Source organism: Macrotis lagotis, chromosome 2 (assembly GCF_037893015.1).
Source record: "Macrotis lagotis isolate mMagLag1 chromosome 2, bilby.v1.9.chrom.fasta, whole genome shotgun sequence".
Taxonomy (NCBI): domain Eukaryota; kingdom Metazoa; phylum Chordata; class Mammalia; order Peramelemorphia; family Peramelidae; genus Macrotis; species Macrotis lagotis.
The window spans coordinates 220968830-220983786 of record NC_133659.1 but is presented as its reverse complement, the minus strand read 5'-3'; the positions used below and the strand labels follow the sequence as shown (position 1 = coordinate 220983786).

Sequence of the window (14957 nt, the reverse complement as noted above, 5' to 3'; positions counted from 1 at the left end):
GTCCAACAGAGACCCCTTCCTCAGTACCCAGTCTAATTAGATATTCAATACTCCAATTCTATACATCTGCTCCTTTATTCAAAAGCCAACAGACTGGTTATTCTTGCTACCTGAAGGGCTCACTCACACTACTACTTATTAAGCCATAAAAACAATTATTCAGATCTTTGAATAATTCATGAACATACTTCACAGGTTCATAAAAATCAGGCAGTTTCCTCCTTACCAAGCCCCATCCATCCACCTCTGTTCAAAGGGATGGGGAAAAGAGGATATTCATATACAAAATGGAGAAAAACCAAATTCCCCAATCTACACAAAACTCCAATGACACCAGTACACAGGACACAGAATGTTCAAAGGCAATCATTCAACACACCATGCCAAATACTGAATCCAAAAAGACAAAAATGAAGCAGTTCCTATCTATGAAATAGGGATGTATATGCTACAACTAAGTACCTACTGAATAAATTCAAAACAGTGAATGCATTAGCATTGGGGAGACATTAGGAATAGCTTAAAGAAGAAAGTGGTGTTTGAATTGAGTCTTCAATGAAATGAGATTAATTTTCCTGAGCCCTCCCTAAAACCTTTCCCAACATCTTTAAAAAATTTCATAAGAAAATTCCTGTAGCAGAGAACCCACAAAAGGATATATGTTGAAATAATTTTCCAGCCAAAGACAACTTAGGTCAGCAGGAAAACTATATTGAGCCTGAGAGTAGAGCATAGTCCTGGTTCCATCAAGTCAAGAGCAGACCTCAGAAGCCACTGAATTTCAAAGGCAGCAAGCTGCTTCTAGAGCTCTCAATCCAGACAGTAAAACTGATGAGAAGCACTAGCATACCAGAGCTTGTGCCCATAGTGGAGGAGACCTTCCTTTACAATTTCAGGGCAGAAAAGAGTGCTTCTAGGCCAGGAGAGTGGTAAACACACCTCTCCTTAGATCATACCACTTTGGAAGAAATGAAACCTTACAAGTCCCTAAAGGGATCTCTGAAACAGCTGCACAAAATCCCCGAAGTTTCCATCTACACTGGAAGCAGAACCCCATTATAACAAAAAGTTAAAAGTCAAGATATAAGATTGGAAAAATGAGCAAACAGGAAAAATTCTCACCCTAGCAAGCTACTATGGTGACAAAGAAGAGCAAAACATACTCAAAAGATGAAATGGTCAAAGCTCCTGCATCCAAGAAAAATAGGAATTGGTCTTCAGGCCATGGAAGAATTCAAAAAGAATTTAAAAAATCAAATTAGAGAGATAGAGGGAAAAATAGGAAAGAGAAATGAGAGTGATGCAAGAGAAGCATGAAAAATACATCAATATATTTGGTAAAGGAGGTAAAAGAAAATATCACCTTAAAAAAAGATGAGGTCACAAAAAGCCCAAGAAGAGAAGAATGCCTTAAAACAAGTAGAATTGACCAAATTGAAGTACAAAAACTCACAGAAGAAAATCCTTAAAAATTAGAACCAAGGGAGCAGCTAGGTGGTGCAGTAGATAAGCACTGGTCCTGTAATCAGGAGGACCTGAGTTCAAATCCAGCCTCAGACCCTAAATAATTACCTAGCTGTGTGACCTTGGGCTAGTCATTTAATCCCACTGCCATACAACCCCCCCCCAAATTAAAACCAATAAATGGAAGCTAATGACTTTATGAGAAACCAAAAAAACAATAAAACAAAAGCAAAAGAATAAAAAAAAGGAAAACAATGTAAAATACCTCATTAGAAATTACTTACCTGCAAAACAGATCCAGGAGAATTTTAAAATTACTGGACTATATGAAAGCCATGATCAAAAAAAAGGAGTCTATAAACCAACTTTCACCCTTTTTTTTGCACAGCAATAGGGTTAAGTGGCTTGCCCAAGGCCACACACTAGGTAATTATTTAGGGTCTGAGACCACATTTGAACTCAAGTCCTCTTGACTCCAGGGCTGGTGCTCTATTCACTGTGCTACCCAGTGGTCCCTATAAATCAACTTTCAAAAAATTGTCAAGGAAACCAGCCTTGATATTCGAAAGCAGCAGAGGGTAAAATAGAAACTGAAAGAATCCAACCATCATCTCCTGAAAGAGAACCGAAAATGAAAACATCTAGCAATTTATAGCTAAATTCCAGAGCTTCCAGGTCAAGGAGAAAATATTGCAGGTAGCCAGAAAGAAACAATTCAAGTATTATGGAGCCAGTTAGGATAACACAGGATGTGGTAGCCTCTTCATTAAAGATAAGGGCTTGGAATGTGAGATTTGGGAGGACAAAGTGCTAGGATTAGAACCAAAACTGAGCATAATCCTTGGGGTGGGGGGGGGGGAATAGGCATTTAATGAAATAGAGGACTTTCAAGACTTTTTTTTTTAGGTGTTTTGCAAGGCAAATGGGGTTAAGTGGCTTGCCCAAGGCCACATGGCTAGGTCATTATTAAGTGTCTGAGATGGGATTTGAACCCAGGTACTCCTGACTCCAGGGCTGGTGCTTTATCCACTGCGCCACCTAGCCGCCCCCAAGGCTTTTTTCTTAATTTTTTATTTATTTATTTAGGGCATTTGGGTTAAGTGACTAGTCCAAGGTCCCATAACTAGGCAATTATTAAGCGTTTGAAGTCACATTTGAACTTAGGTCCTCCTGACTCCAAGGTCAGTGCTCTATCCATTGTGCCACCTAGCTGCCCCCATTTAAAAAAATTTTTTTTTCAAGTATTCTTGATGAAAAGACCAGAGCTGAATAGAAAAAAAAAGTCTGACTTTCAAATATAAGACTCAAGAGAAGCATATAAAAGTGAACAGGAAAGGGAAATCATAGGGGACTTAATAAGGTTGTATTGTTTACATTTCCAAATGGGAAAATGATACTTCTAACTCATAAGAACTTTCTCATTATAAGAGTAGTTAAAGAAAGGTGTGTGTGTACATATGTGCATTTGTGTATTTATATAAAGCTGGGGCGGGGCACAGGTCTGAATTGAATATGAAGAGATGATATCTAAAAAACTTTTAAGGGATGAAAAAGGAATATATTGTGGGAAAGGGAGAATGGGGTAAATGTTTCATATAAAAGAGGCAAGATGGGGAGGCTAGGTGGCGCAGTGAATATAGCAGCAGCCCTGGAGTCAGGAGTACCTGGGTTCAAATCCAACCTCAGACACTGAATAAATACCTAGCCGTGTGGCCTTGGGCAAGCCACTTAACCCCATTGCCTTGAAAAAAAAACTTAAAAAAAAAAAGAGGCAAGAAAAATCTTTAAGGGGGGGGAAGAATTAGGAGGTTGAAGGGTAGGTGAATGAACCTTACCCTCAACAGAACTGGCTCAAAGAGGGAGTAATTTACACACTCAATTAAGTATAGAAATCTTATCTAACCTCAAGGAAAAGTAGGAGGGGTAGGGAATAGGAGGAGGATGGAGTGGGGACAGACAAAAGGGAGGGCAGATTGGGCTGGGGTTGGGCAGAGTGGAGGGAACAGGATGGAGGAAAATACAGGGAAATACAGGGGGAAAAACAATAGTAACTGAAAAAAATTTGAAGCAAATTGCTGTGATAAAGTCATTTCTCCAATAGAAAATTGAGTCAAATTTATAAAAATAAGAGCTATTCCCCAATTGATAAAAGATCAAAAGTTCAGCTGAATCGAAGCCATCCATAGCCATATGAAAAAATGCTTTCACTAATGATTGGAAAGATGCAAATTACAACAATTCTGAGGCACTATTTCATGCCTATTAGATAGGCTATTAAGATAGAAAAGGAAAATGACAAATGTTGGAGGGAACATGATAAAAATGAAATTAATACACTGTTGCTGGAGTTGTGAACTGATTCAATCATTCTGTGAAACAGTTTGAAATTACATATACAGAGTTATAAAACTATGCATACAACCTGACCTAGCAATACCACCATACTAGGTCTGTATTCCAAGAGATAAAAAAACAAAAAGGAAAAAAAACCTCACAGGGACAAAAATAATTTATAGCAACTTTTTATTTCTGGCGGTAAAAAATTGGAAACTGAGGGGATGTCCATCAATTGGGGAATGGTTAATCAAATTATGGTATATGATTATGCTGCAATATTATTGTGCTGTAAAGAATAATGAGCAGGATGCTCTCTATAAAACCTGGAAAGACTTATATGAGCTGATGCAAAATGAAAAGTAATGTATACAAAGAAACAGCAATATTTTAAGTTCATCAGCTATGAATGACTTAGCTTTTCTCAGCAATACAACGAAACAAGATAACTCTGAAGGACTTAACGATGAAAAGTGCTATCAATCCCCTGAAAAAGAACTGATAATATCTGAATATAAAATTTAAGTTTACTTTTTAAACTTTTTATTGAGTTTGTTTTTGTTTTTTTTGGGGTCTATATTTTCTTTCAAAACATGACTAATATCAAAATGTTTTGCAAAAAAAAAAAAAATATATATATATATATATATAAAAGGAGAGAATCTGTAATTCAAAGTTTTAAAAACATGTTAAAAATTATTTTACATGTATTTGGGAAAAAAAATAAGTATTTTAAAAAAGATAGGGTGGGGCAGCTAGGTGGCGCAGTGGATAAAGCACAGGCCCTGGAGTCAGGAGTACCTGGGTTCAAATCCAGTCTCAGACACTTAATAATTACCTAGCTGCGTGGCCCTGGGCAAGCCACTTAACCCCACTGCCTTGCAAAAAAAAAAAAACCCTAAAAAAAAAATAAAATAGATGGAATGGTTTTAGAAAAATGATTCTCTGGAGTGACTATTGTGTTTGATGAATCAAAACTGTTGCCTGAAAGTTGTCTTCTTATGGAATTTTTTAATTTATGCGTGGAAAAGGGCATGGGCAGAGATATTTTCAAAGACAAAATGAATTTCTGCCCTCTTGGGTTCTCTCTCACCCAAAGGTCCCTTTAGTAGTAATTCAGTGAATTCCAAGTACAGCTTCTCAAAGCATTTTAAAATAATTGATGGAAATGCTAAGTTTCCAGTTAGGCAAGTGAAAGTAAAGAAAGGACTTTATCCCATCCATGTTCATAGTTTAAGAATCCTTGCTATTGAAGAGAGGTGCCTAGAATTATTTCAGTAATCCATCTACCTCTAGAAGATTTGTCATAAAACAAGAAATAGAAGATTCTCCTTCCATTTGAGTCTTTAAGAAGGTTGCAATCTGAGATAGGACAAGCACAAGTCTGGTATTAAAAGACATTATACAAGGGACAGAAGAAAGTAGTAAATATTTGGGACCATGAGTTAACTGAAATGGGTGAAATACATATATGTATATATATATGAACTAAAGTAATCAAGCCTTCACCAAATGTTTTTCTCTAAAAAGATAAGAGTAGAATAAACAAGGAAGAAGCTCCTTAGCAAGGTGATGGTGTCATCTCTTTCCATGTATTAGAATTTCACCAAACTTAGAATCCAGCTCATTAAGAGTAACATAGCATTTAATCATCTAGACCTATGTATATATTAAGCATTAACTACAAAAGTTTAAAAAAAATGTGTTTAACATTCAGGGGCATTCACCCAAACCTGTCTAAAACCATTTGTGTCCTACCCCCATTATCTCTGATCTATTATAATATAGCCAAGGGAGCAAGGGATAAAATGGCTTCCTTTTAGTAGGATGAATTCTGTAAGCAGTCATGAAAGTCTCAAGGTCAAAATTATTCATGAAGGGAATGGAGTGGAACATGAAAGGATAGCATCTATTCCCCCAGTATGGATTCCACCTAGCCCTTTAAAAGAAAAAGATTTTTCTCTCACTAAGGTATAGATATATGGATCTATGCTGGTTCCCAAAAAAAATACTTACATCATCATCCCCTGCTCCATCTAATCCACCACTCTCCAGGAACTTTTTGAAACCTTCTAGGGTTCTCTCTCCATTGTAATCAATTACCTGTAAGGGGAGGGAAGGACAAAGGGAGGTGAAATCCACTAAACCCTACAGCCCATCTCTGACGATTTTTACTTCCAAAACCTTTCCCTTTCTACAAAGTCAAGGAGCTCAGGAAATATGTGTTTCCATTAATTCAAAAGGGAAAGAACTTCTTTGTGGGGTAAAAAAAAAAGCCACAGCCACTTATAGTTCTTCCACTCCTTAACCTACCAAACAGTCCCTTCCCAGCTCCCTTACCTCTGTGCTAAATAAAGCAGCCCCAACCCAATCTTTCCTAGCTCCTAGCTCCCTCAAAAACAGATCCCATAGAAAGGCTCTCAAGTGTACTTGAGGGAAAGCAGTGGCATTGGGAAGGCAGGTTATGAGAAGAGTATATGCTAGCATCATTTGAATGGAAGAAAATCTTAACCACCCCATGATCATTTCCCAACTTCCCCCTGAAAATCTCAAAAACATACCTTAGCTTCAAAGATAATAAGTAGCTCTTCCCTTTCCTATCCCACCCAACATTAAAGTCAAGGTTATGGACAAAGTCATCCCACTGCAGTTGGTCCTTCCCATTTTTCTCTTCTTCCTTACCGTTCTGTCAGCACTTGCAGGGAAGAACTTTAATGTGGGGAAACTGTGGACCTTAACTGCTTCTACTTCATTAGCTGTTGAATCCATTTTGGCAATGACTATACTTTCATGATCCTTGTAAGTCTCTCCCAATTTGTCCCAAATAGGAGCCAACTGTTTGCAGTGACCACACCAGGGAGCATCTGAAAAAACATAAGTCAATAATCAGAACACGGAGGTCAGTGCTCTTAATCCTTATCCTATGAACAGAGTGCTTTACTATTTCAAAAAAAATTAAATCTACTTACAGAATTCCACAAAAACATTCTTTTTTTCATCAAAAGCAACTTCTTCAAAGTTCTTCCCAACCAGTACTTTAACAGGCTGCTTGTCCCAGTCATCGGGTAGGTCCTGGCTCATTAAATGGGGCTAAAAAAAAATCAAACAAATAGGGAATCAATAATAAACAAGTGCTCCACAGATCACTGAGCCCTATGCTAATAACATTTATGGCTCAGTGGGTCAAATGAGACTTGGTTTATTCCTTTTCTTGGGTTTTTGTTTTGTTTTGCAAGGCAATGGGGTTAAGTGAATTGCCCAAGGCCACAGTTAAAGTATTTGATTCCAGATTTTAACTCAGGTCCTCCTGACTCCAGGACCAGTGTTCTATCCACTGTACTGCCCAATTACCCCAGTTTATTCCTCTTTTACAAAGAAACAGCTTGAGCAGAAGAAATGAAGTTTAACTGGGAGATTATACCATGATGCTACTGTTAAGCTGATTTTACTTCATAACTCCTAGGCCTAAACTCTGAGAAGATAGCCCAAGTAATTATTGCAATTTACAAGGGAACAATTAGGACAAAGGTTTTCCAGAAAAACCAGGAAAGATATAAACCCTTTTTTCCACCGAGGATATGGAGACACTGGTTAAAATACAACTAACTAGTTTTATAAATGCCTGAGTGGTCCCATAGCACAAAAAATTTATTATGGCTACTATATATGTATGTATATATATGTATATATACACACACATACACACACACACACAAAGAAGAGTTTATTTTAGTGCTAGCATTGCTGCATCCAGTCTCATGAGCTATGCTCTTTGCTCTATATAATATTTGCTAGATACTCTACAAAAAAGCTACAGGGGGTCTGGATAAAGATAGCTCAAAAGGTAACGGTGACTTTGCTGAGAGATTGTACAGAGGGTTCAAATTTATGCTATTTAAGCCAAATCATCATCAACAACAACAACAACAAAAAACCCTTATGTTTCAGTTTCTTCATCAGTAAAAATTATGGTAAAATTCCTTTCAGCTCTAATACCTTAACTTTGCCCTCCAAAAATCGGTCACAGAATTCTTTTATCTTTTCTGCTGTTAATTCATCCGACTCAGGCTTGTATTTGGTCATCTCCTCTTCCAAAGTGATGAGTCGGACAGCTGGACACTCCTCTTTCTTTAGACCAAAGAACTCAAGGATCCTTTGGTTGTCAGTGTGATCACTATCAATGAAGATAAATAGGATCTTGGGAACAAAAGAAAGGTTTTTGACATTAGAAAGATTTTAGCTATTCAAGGTAATTTTTGCTTTCCTCTTTCAAGTTCATATTAAGTTATTATGTTCCTTAGTTTAAACTTTGGATCCAATAGTCCCAGACTACACCAAATGACAAGTATCAAAAGTTACTGAAGAAGCACACATTTCCTTTTATCCCTCCATTCATAAGAGGTATACAACAGGCAAAAAAATGCCTGCACAACCCTTTTAAGGAACATTTTTAATTATTTCCTATTAAGATGAGCAAGGTAGTCTAGCAAAGAAAGGCATTGAGCTACTCACAATTAGTGCTCCTTAGCAACTATTCAGCATTTTTGCAGGGAAAGGGAAGGAGAGACAGGGGTTGGGGAAGATATATAATACAAGAGAGCAATTTTATTTAGGAAACAATTCCTTTGAACAAGATGGACACAAAAAAGAACCCTTAAAAATATTAAGATCTTTAAAATTCACAGTCACTTCTCCAAATTATGATCAGTCTGTTACATTTTCTTTAATATAATATAAAAACTGCCTTTGGAATGTTCAGCCTATGCAAAAATGCTACTAATGCCTTAATCAAAATTTTTTAAAAATTTATGACTGTATAGAAAAATAAACAGGTTTAAAACGATTTTTACCTCAGGTGAGGTAGAATTCCTTCTTCCTAAAAATATATCTAAGGCTACTAAAAACATAAGTCTAAAAATATCCCTCTGAATTGTACAATGGAGGTATTAGGGATAAGCATTAAAAGATTTGATATAAGATGCTATTCAGGGGTTTCATTTTCTTCAGCTGAATCAGAGGTAAGTAGTCATATTAAGTCTCTGCTTACTCATTTCTGCTTAGTCTTCTTTTGTGCAAACTCCCCAGATTATCCTTCCCTGCTGTCTTGGGATTTAGAGTCACTTTTAAAGGAAACCAGTTTAACTGAAAATCTCATAGACCTCTTGGGCTCCCTCCCTTCAGACATTAGCAGGCAGGCCCAAGCATTTACTACTGGGCAAGAAAGGAAGGATCATTGCGAAGAGCCATTTTTCTAAACCCAAACTTCTCTAAAAATTTACTTTCATTTTATAATATCATTTTTCAAAATCATGTACCTTCCCCTTGAAGCTTTCTGCTGCTTTTTTGAAGTTATTCAATTTGTCATCATAGTCAGAAACACTCTTTGGCAGGAACAGCAGGATGTGAGTCTTGATTTCACCTCCAAAAATTTTAGGGGCCGTCTGATTAACACAGAAACGCATATTAAAGAAAATGAGAAAATGGAATGACTCTTGAATGTACTTTCTATTCAGGGTTTCCATTGAAAGATGGAATAACCAATATAAAAAAACAGAAGGTTGGTTGGGCTGACTGAAAAGTACAGGAAGGGAAGATGTACAATGAAACTGGGCAAGTAGGTTAGAATCAAGTTGTGAAGGACTTTAAATGTCAAATAGAAGAGTTTGCATTTGATCCTAGAGATAACAGGATGCCAATAGAGTTTACAGAGTAGAGGAATGATATGGTCAGATTTGAGCTTTAGGAAAATCATAGCAGCAACAGGGAGGACTGATTGAAGAACAGGCTTAAGAGACAAGGATTCCAATTGGGCAACTCCATAATCCAGAGAAGGGTAATAAGGGTCTGAAACAAAGTGATGGCAAGATGAAGAGAAAGAAGGGGAGATTTGAAGACTGGATATGTGACTTGTCTCCATCTACAGTGCCTGGGCACATAATAGGTGTTTATTTAATATTTATTATCTGGGGTGAGGGAAAGTAAGGACAATGCAGAGATTAAGAATATCTAAGAATATCAAAAGGCTGGTGGTACATAAGACATAAAGGGAAGAGGGGATGGTGCTCAATTAAAGCTCATGAGAGATACTAGAATTGGAAAGAGATCTAAAAGTCAGCTGGCTAGAGATCACTGAACCCATGCAAGTGAGAAAGAATGTAGAGAGAGGAGACCAAAGATAGACTACTGATGGTACATCAAATATTACGGGACATGATACAGATGATGGTTCAGCAAAGACTGAAAAGGAGAACCAAGTGAGCAATTATCAGGAAAAACCCAAGAGAAAGTCAACAGCGTAAAATACTGTTGAGAGATCAAGAAGAGACTACAGAAAAAGTCAAATTTGGCATTTAAGAGATTGCTAGAAACTTTGGAGAGAACAATTTCAATTTAGTAATTTCAATTTGAGACATTAGTCATTAAATGTTCAGAGGCTGAAAAGTGACTGAGGAGGGAAATGAAAGTACCCAATGTTAACAGCTTTTCCTAGAAGCATGGCATGGGAATGGGAGCTGAGACATAAAAAGAAGGCAGAATATCAAGTTAGATTTAAGAATGGAGGGGTAGACGGGTGGTGCAATAGGTTCAAATCTAGCCTCAGACATTTAATAATTACCTAGCTGTGTAGTAACCTTAGAAGTCATTTAACCCCATTGCCTTGAAAAAAATATAAAAAAAGATTTAAGGATGAAAGGACATGGGTATGTTCATAAAGAGAAAAAAAATCAGAAGATTATAAAAAGGAGATTATTGTGAGGGGACAACTGTTAAGAGAAGGCAGGAAGGGATGTAACCAAGGGTAAAACAGAGGAGTTGACTTTGTCAAGGTCACATTTTCAGAGACTGGAGTAAAAGAGAATGGAATAAAAAAATAAAGGACAAAGGATTGTGAGACATAGAGAAATGAACAAGAATGAGCTCATAATTAATAGTTTCTATTTTTTCAACAGAATATACTGAGGGTAGAGAAAGGATAAAGGAGATAGGAGTACAACAAGTTGCCTTTTTGCTATAAAAGCTCCAATGGAATTATGGTACATAAGCCTTTCCTCAACCTGGCTTCATGATTTCATGAAGCTCCATTCATGAGCTCCTGAATAGGAGCTGAGGAAGCAGGTGATGAGTAACCCAAGATTAGAGTTTGGCAAAGTATCAGTATAGACAGGACTAGAGGACAAAAGCTTTGATAGTAGAGAACAATGTAGTGTTAAACTAGTTAAGACTGGGGAGGGGAAAAAAATGAAACTAGAATAGAAATGATGGCCTATGAAAATACAGAGGAATCAAGGGATTAAAGGTTCTAGGAGTACAAAAAATAAATAGTTTTAGAAAGGCTAAGTCATAGTGTGAGACGATTGACAAAAGTATCTCATTAAAGAAACTTTGGAGGTTTTGCTCATGGAAATGGAAGATCTGTGACCAATGGTAAAATCAAAAGGATGATCATCCATCCCTTTGTGAAGCTGAGATGGAAGAGAAAACTAGGTCAGGTCATGGAAATTGAAAAGACAGAACAATCTAGGGGGATACTCAACCAAATCCTTAGGTAGAGAAAGTAGAAAAAAAGAGGTCTAAAACACAGGAAACCTTGTTTAGGCAATGAAAATTCTAGGGGGATAATGGAAGGGGAAGGGGAGTAGAGAATGATATTGGAATAGGGTGGTTTGTTTTTAGGCAGCCAGGAATTCATTATCACAGGAATTAGAATGGAAGGAAGTAGACTGAGAAACATATAAGTCTAAGCAGAGGGTACAGGGTACTCCAGGTACCTGGAGGTCCTAGCAGGTGAATTCCAAAGCAATAAATAATCTCTGGAATAGAACCATGGATCATTCTTACTTCCCAATTCTTGAACTCTCCTTCACTGAGTTAGGAGTATGTTATATAGCAAAAAGTTTCTTACCTGTTCAGTGAACTCAATGACCAAGGGCAACCGGTGATAATTAACAAAAGTCAGTATGTTCTCCTTCGTAATCTCTCCTTCGAAATTGTTTCGACCTTCATCAAACTGAGAAAAAAGAAGGGTTACAAGTTAAGCCCTGAACATACACTTGAGTCATTCTGAACTCTCTCCAGTAGGACAGTTTGGCAGCATCTGTCTAGTGGCTTTGCATATCTTACAGATCCTAGCAACACAGAAAAGAAAATAGAACTGTACAATTAACAGCTAAATTTTCCCAATAATAACTCTCCCTGGATCTAAGATTCCTTACAAGTTAAAAAAGAATTTTATAAATTTAGCCAAACTCAAATCCAAGTGTAAACATATAAGGAACTCATCAAGCAGAGTTGTGACAGAAAACAATATAGACCTCAATCCTTGACACTGTCATACTAAATTGAAAAAATAGTTTTAAAGAAAGGCCATCAACCTAACAATGATGCTTCACAAATCTCAAGCCAGCCAATAAATAGTCTCCTCAAATCCAGATCAGTGGGAGGCTGGAGAAGAAGTGTCATTTTGAGCAATAGGTACCAATCAGCAGTGAAGAAGTACTTTCCATTTAGCAGGAAGGCATTCATAGAAGGAGGTGTACTGAAACACAGCTGATACTTCATTTCAAAACAGTAGTTTACTTATGAGAGCATTTTGTCCCCACAGGATATAAGGTGGCATCAGGGATAAAAGCACAGATGTTCACTGGAGAGAAGCTTCAATCTAATGCCAAACCCCATTTCAAAATACAACAACACCTATTTTTTGCCCTCAATTCTGGGAACCCTCATTTTCTATGGTGCCAGGAAGAAAGGACATTGGTATATTAGAGTTCAAATACACCATCCATTTATCCCAAAGGTTTTATTTAGGGCATGGACTAAAGTTTTATTTCTGAAACACAAGTAGTTCAGCAATATATTCCATATTTCTGGTCTATCAGTCTGGGAAATCTTTTTTGTAGTAAAACTGCATTTTTTTATTAAAATTCAATTACATAGTACTAACAAAAAAGGTCCTTTAAAAGGAAGTTTTGGGGCAACTTGGTGGCACAGTGGATAGAGCACCAGCCCTGGAGTCAGGAGTACCTGAGTTCAAGTCCAGCCTCAGACACTTAATAATTACCTAGCTGTGTGGCCCTGGGCAAACCACTTAACCCCATTGCCTTGCAAAAACTAAAAAAAGGAAGTTTCACATCTCAAAGACATTTAACCTTTTTTTATAGATAATAGAAAACTTCTAAAACCAACTTCCTATTTCTTTTAATTTTTGGAAAGGTATACATACACTCATGAGATAGTTACACAAATGTATCCTTGTTCTTGCTTACATACCTGCTAGAAACCACAATAACATTTTTTAAAAAACTCATTCCCATTAAGTGATTAGAATTTGAACAGTTCTCAGGAGTAGATTTGCAAGCTATAAAATGCCCAGATGAAAATATGCAAGAGAAAATTAAAAAAAAAAAAAAAGGAAATAACTCTGGCTTCTCCTCACTTAATAGAAATTGGGCAAAGGCCAATGCTGGAAGAACTGTGTAAGAAAAAGTGCCCTGAGGATGCAATCAGCTAAGAAGTATTTATTAAGATCTTACTTACACAGTGCCAGGCACTAGGATACAAGTAAAAGCATGAGATGATTCCTACTCACAAGAAGCTTACTCTCTAGTGGGGGAGAGAAATCCAAACACAACATAAAAAATTAAGAAGATTAAGGAATAGTCAGGAAAGGAGGATGGAGAGAAAAGAGTATCCAAAAAAACCCAGAGTAAGAAAGTGGACAACAGTGTCAAACAAAGCAAGAGAAAGACCAAGAGATGAGTTTTGAGCAAAGAACACCTTGGCCACTGAGAGATCACTGGTCATTTGGGGGAAAGCAGTATCAGTTGAGTGATGAGGTTAGAAGTCAAATTCCAAAGGGTTGAAGTAAAAAAAAAAAAAATGAAGGTAATTCAAACAGCTTTCCCCCCTCAGACTTGGATGAGAAAGGGGAAAAAGATACAGCAGGATAGTTTGAAGGAATGTTAGGATTTAGTGAAGGTTTTTTAAGGATAAAATCTGAATCTGCTTCAAGGCACAAGGGAAAAATCAGTTAAGTTGCTCGAGAATGCAATCTGTCGGTAGACAGTTGGGGGACCAGTAGCAAAGAATATTATATTTATTTGAGTTATTCTTTCATTTCTTAGTAAAATACAATTGCCTGATACTATCAAAAAAACTCAGAATTCAGAAAGTAGTCAAGAGGGTCAAATGAAGCAGAAAGGCCAATTGACAGAAAAACAAATCTTCCAAATTCAAAAATATTCTTTTCAAACCTTTTTATTTGTAAAAAGAATGAGAAAAGGCATTAAAAAGCAAAATATAACATCTTTAAAATGCTGCTCTGGTGACTAATTTTGGGGACTGGCATTTTTTTTTTAAAAAAGAGCTTAGTATTGGGGCAGCTAGGTGGCACAGTGGATAGGGCACCAGCCCTGGAGTCAGGAGTACTTGGGTTCAAATCCAGCCTCAAACACTTAATTACCTAGCTGTGTGGCCTTGGGCAAGCCACTTAACCCCTTTGCCTAGTAAAAAAAAAGTAAAAAAAAAAAAGAGCTTAGTATTTATAAGACTTCTATGGCTTGAGAGAAACACCTTTTTTACCTTTTTGCCTACACAGTGGCAAAAGTCTTTTGAATCCCACCTCTTTGCAGGTGTCAAAATATTCTGGAGACACTCTATAGTTCCCAGAGCTTCGGCCCAGTAAGTAGGCTGTACTCTGTGCTTGGCTTAACAACAATCCTTTTTATTTTGAAAGAGCTCATCCTCTGGCAAAATGTACTGCTTTGACGAACACCAGGTATTCACTGAGTGATTTATGATTTTAGCTGCCCCTATTTCCCAGGGAATTGAAAAACAATACTCGTTATACCTCTTGACAAGTTCATAACCTCTGTTTCTTGTAACTTCTAAGTGAACCGCATTGGTACTGCACTCCTGTTCCCACTGGTTCTGTAGAACCCTGTGAGAACTTGGAGATTGTTCCCACAGAACTCAGGAATAGCTACACTGTCCACAAACGAGCCTATCATGAGAATGGCAATTTTTTAAATTTTATTTTATTTTAGTTTTTGCAAGGCAATGTGGTTAAGTGGCTTGCCCAAGGCCACACAGCTAGGCAATTATTATGTGTCTGACGCCACATTTGAACTCAGGTACTCCTGACTCCAGGGCCGGTGCTC

At 37.2% G+C, this 14957-nt stretch overlaps 1 protein-coding gene across 1 annotated transcript in view; it reads right to left on the bottom strand.

The window, feature by feature from the left end:
• P4HB (prolyl 4-hydroxylase subunit beta) overlaps positions 1–14957 on the bottom strand; it is a 28036-nt gene that overhangs the window by 1155 nt on the left and 11924 nt on the right. The window contains exons 5-10 of the mRNA XM_074224881.1: positions 11702–11806; positions 9114–9239; positions 7795–7995; positions 6768–6888; positions 6481–6662; positions 5815–5901 (exon numbers count right to left, since the gene is read on the bottom strand). Of these exons, the coding sequence (XP_074080982.1) occupies positions 5815–5901; positions 6481–6662; positions 6768–6888; positions 7795–7995; positions 9114–9239; positions 11702–11806 (822 nt within the window). The remainder of the gene's footprint in view (positions 1–5814; positions 5902–6480; positions 6663–6767; positions 6889–7794; positions 7996–9113; positions 9240–11701; positions 11807–14957) is intronic.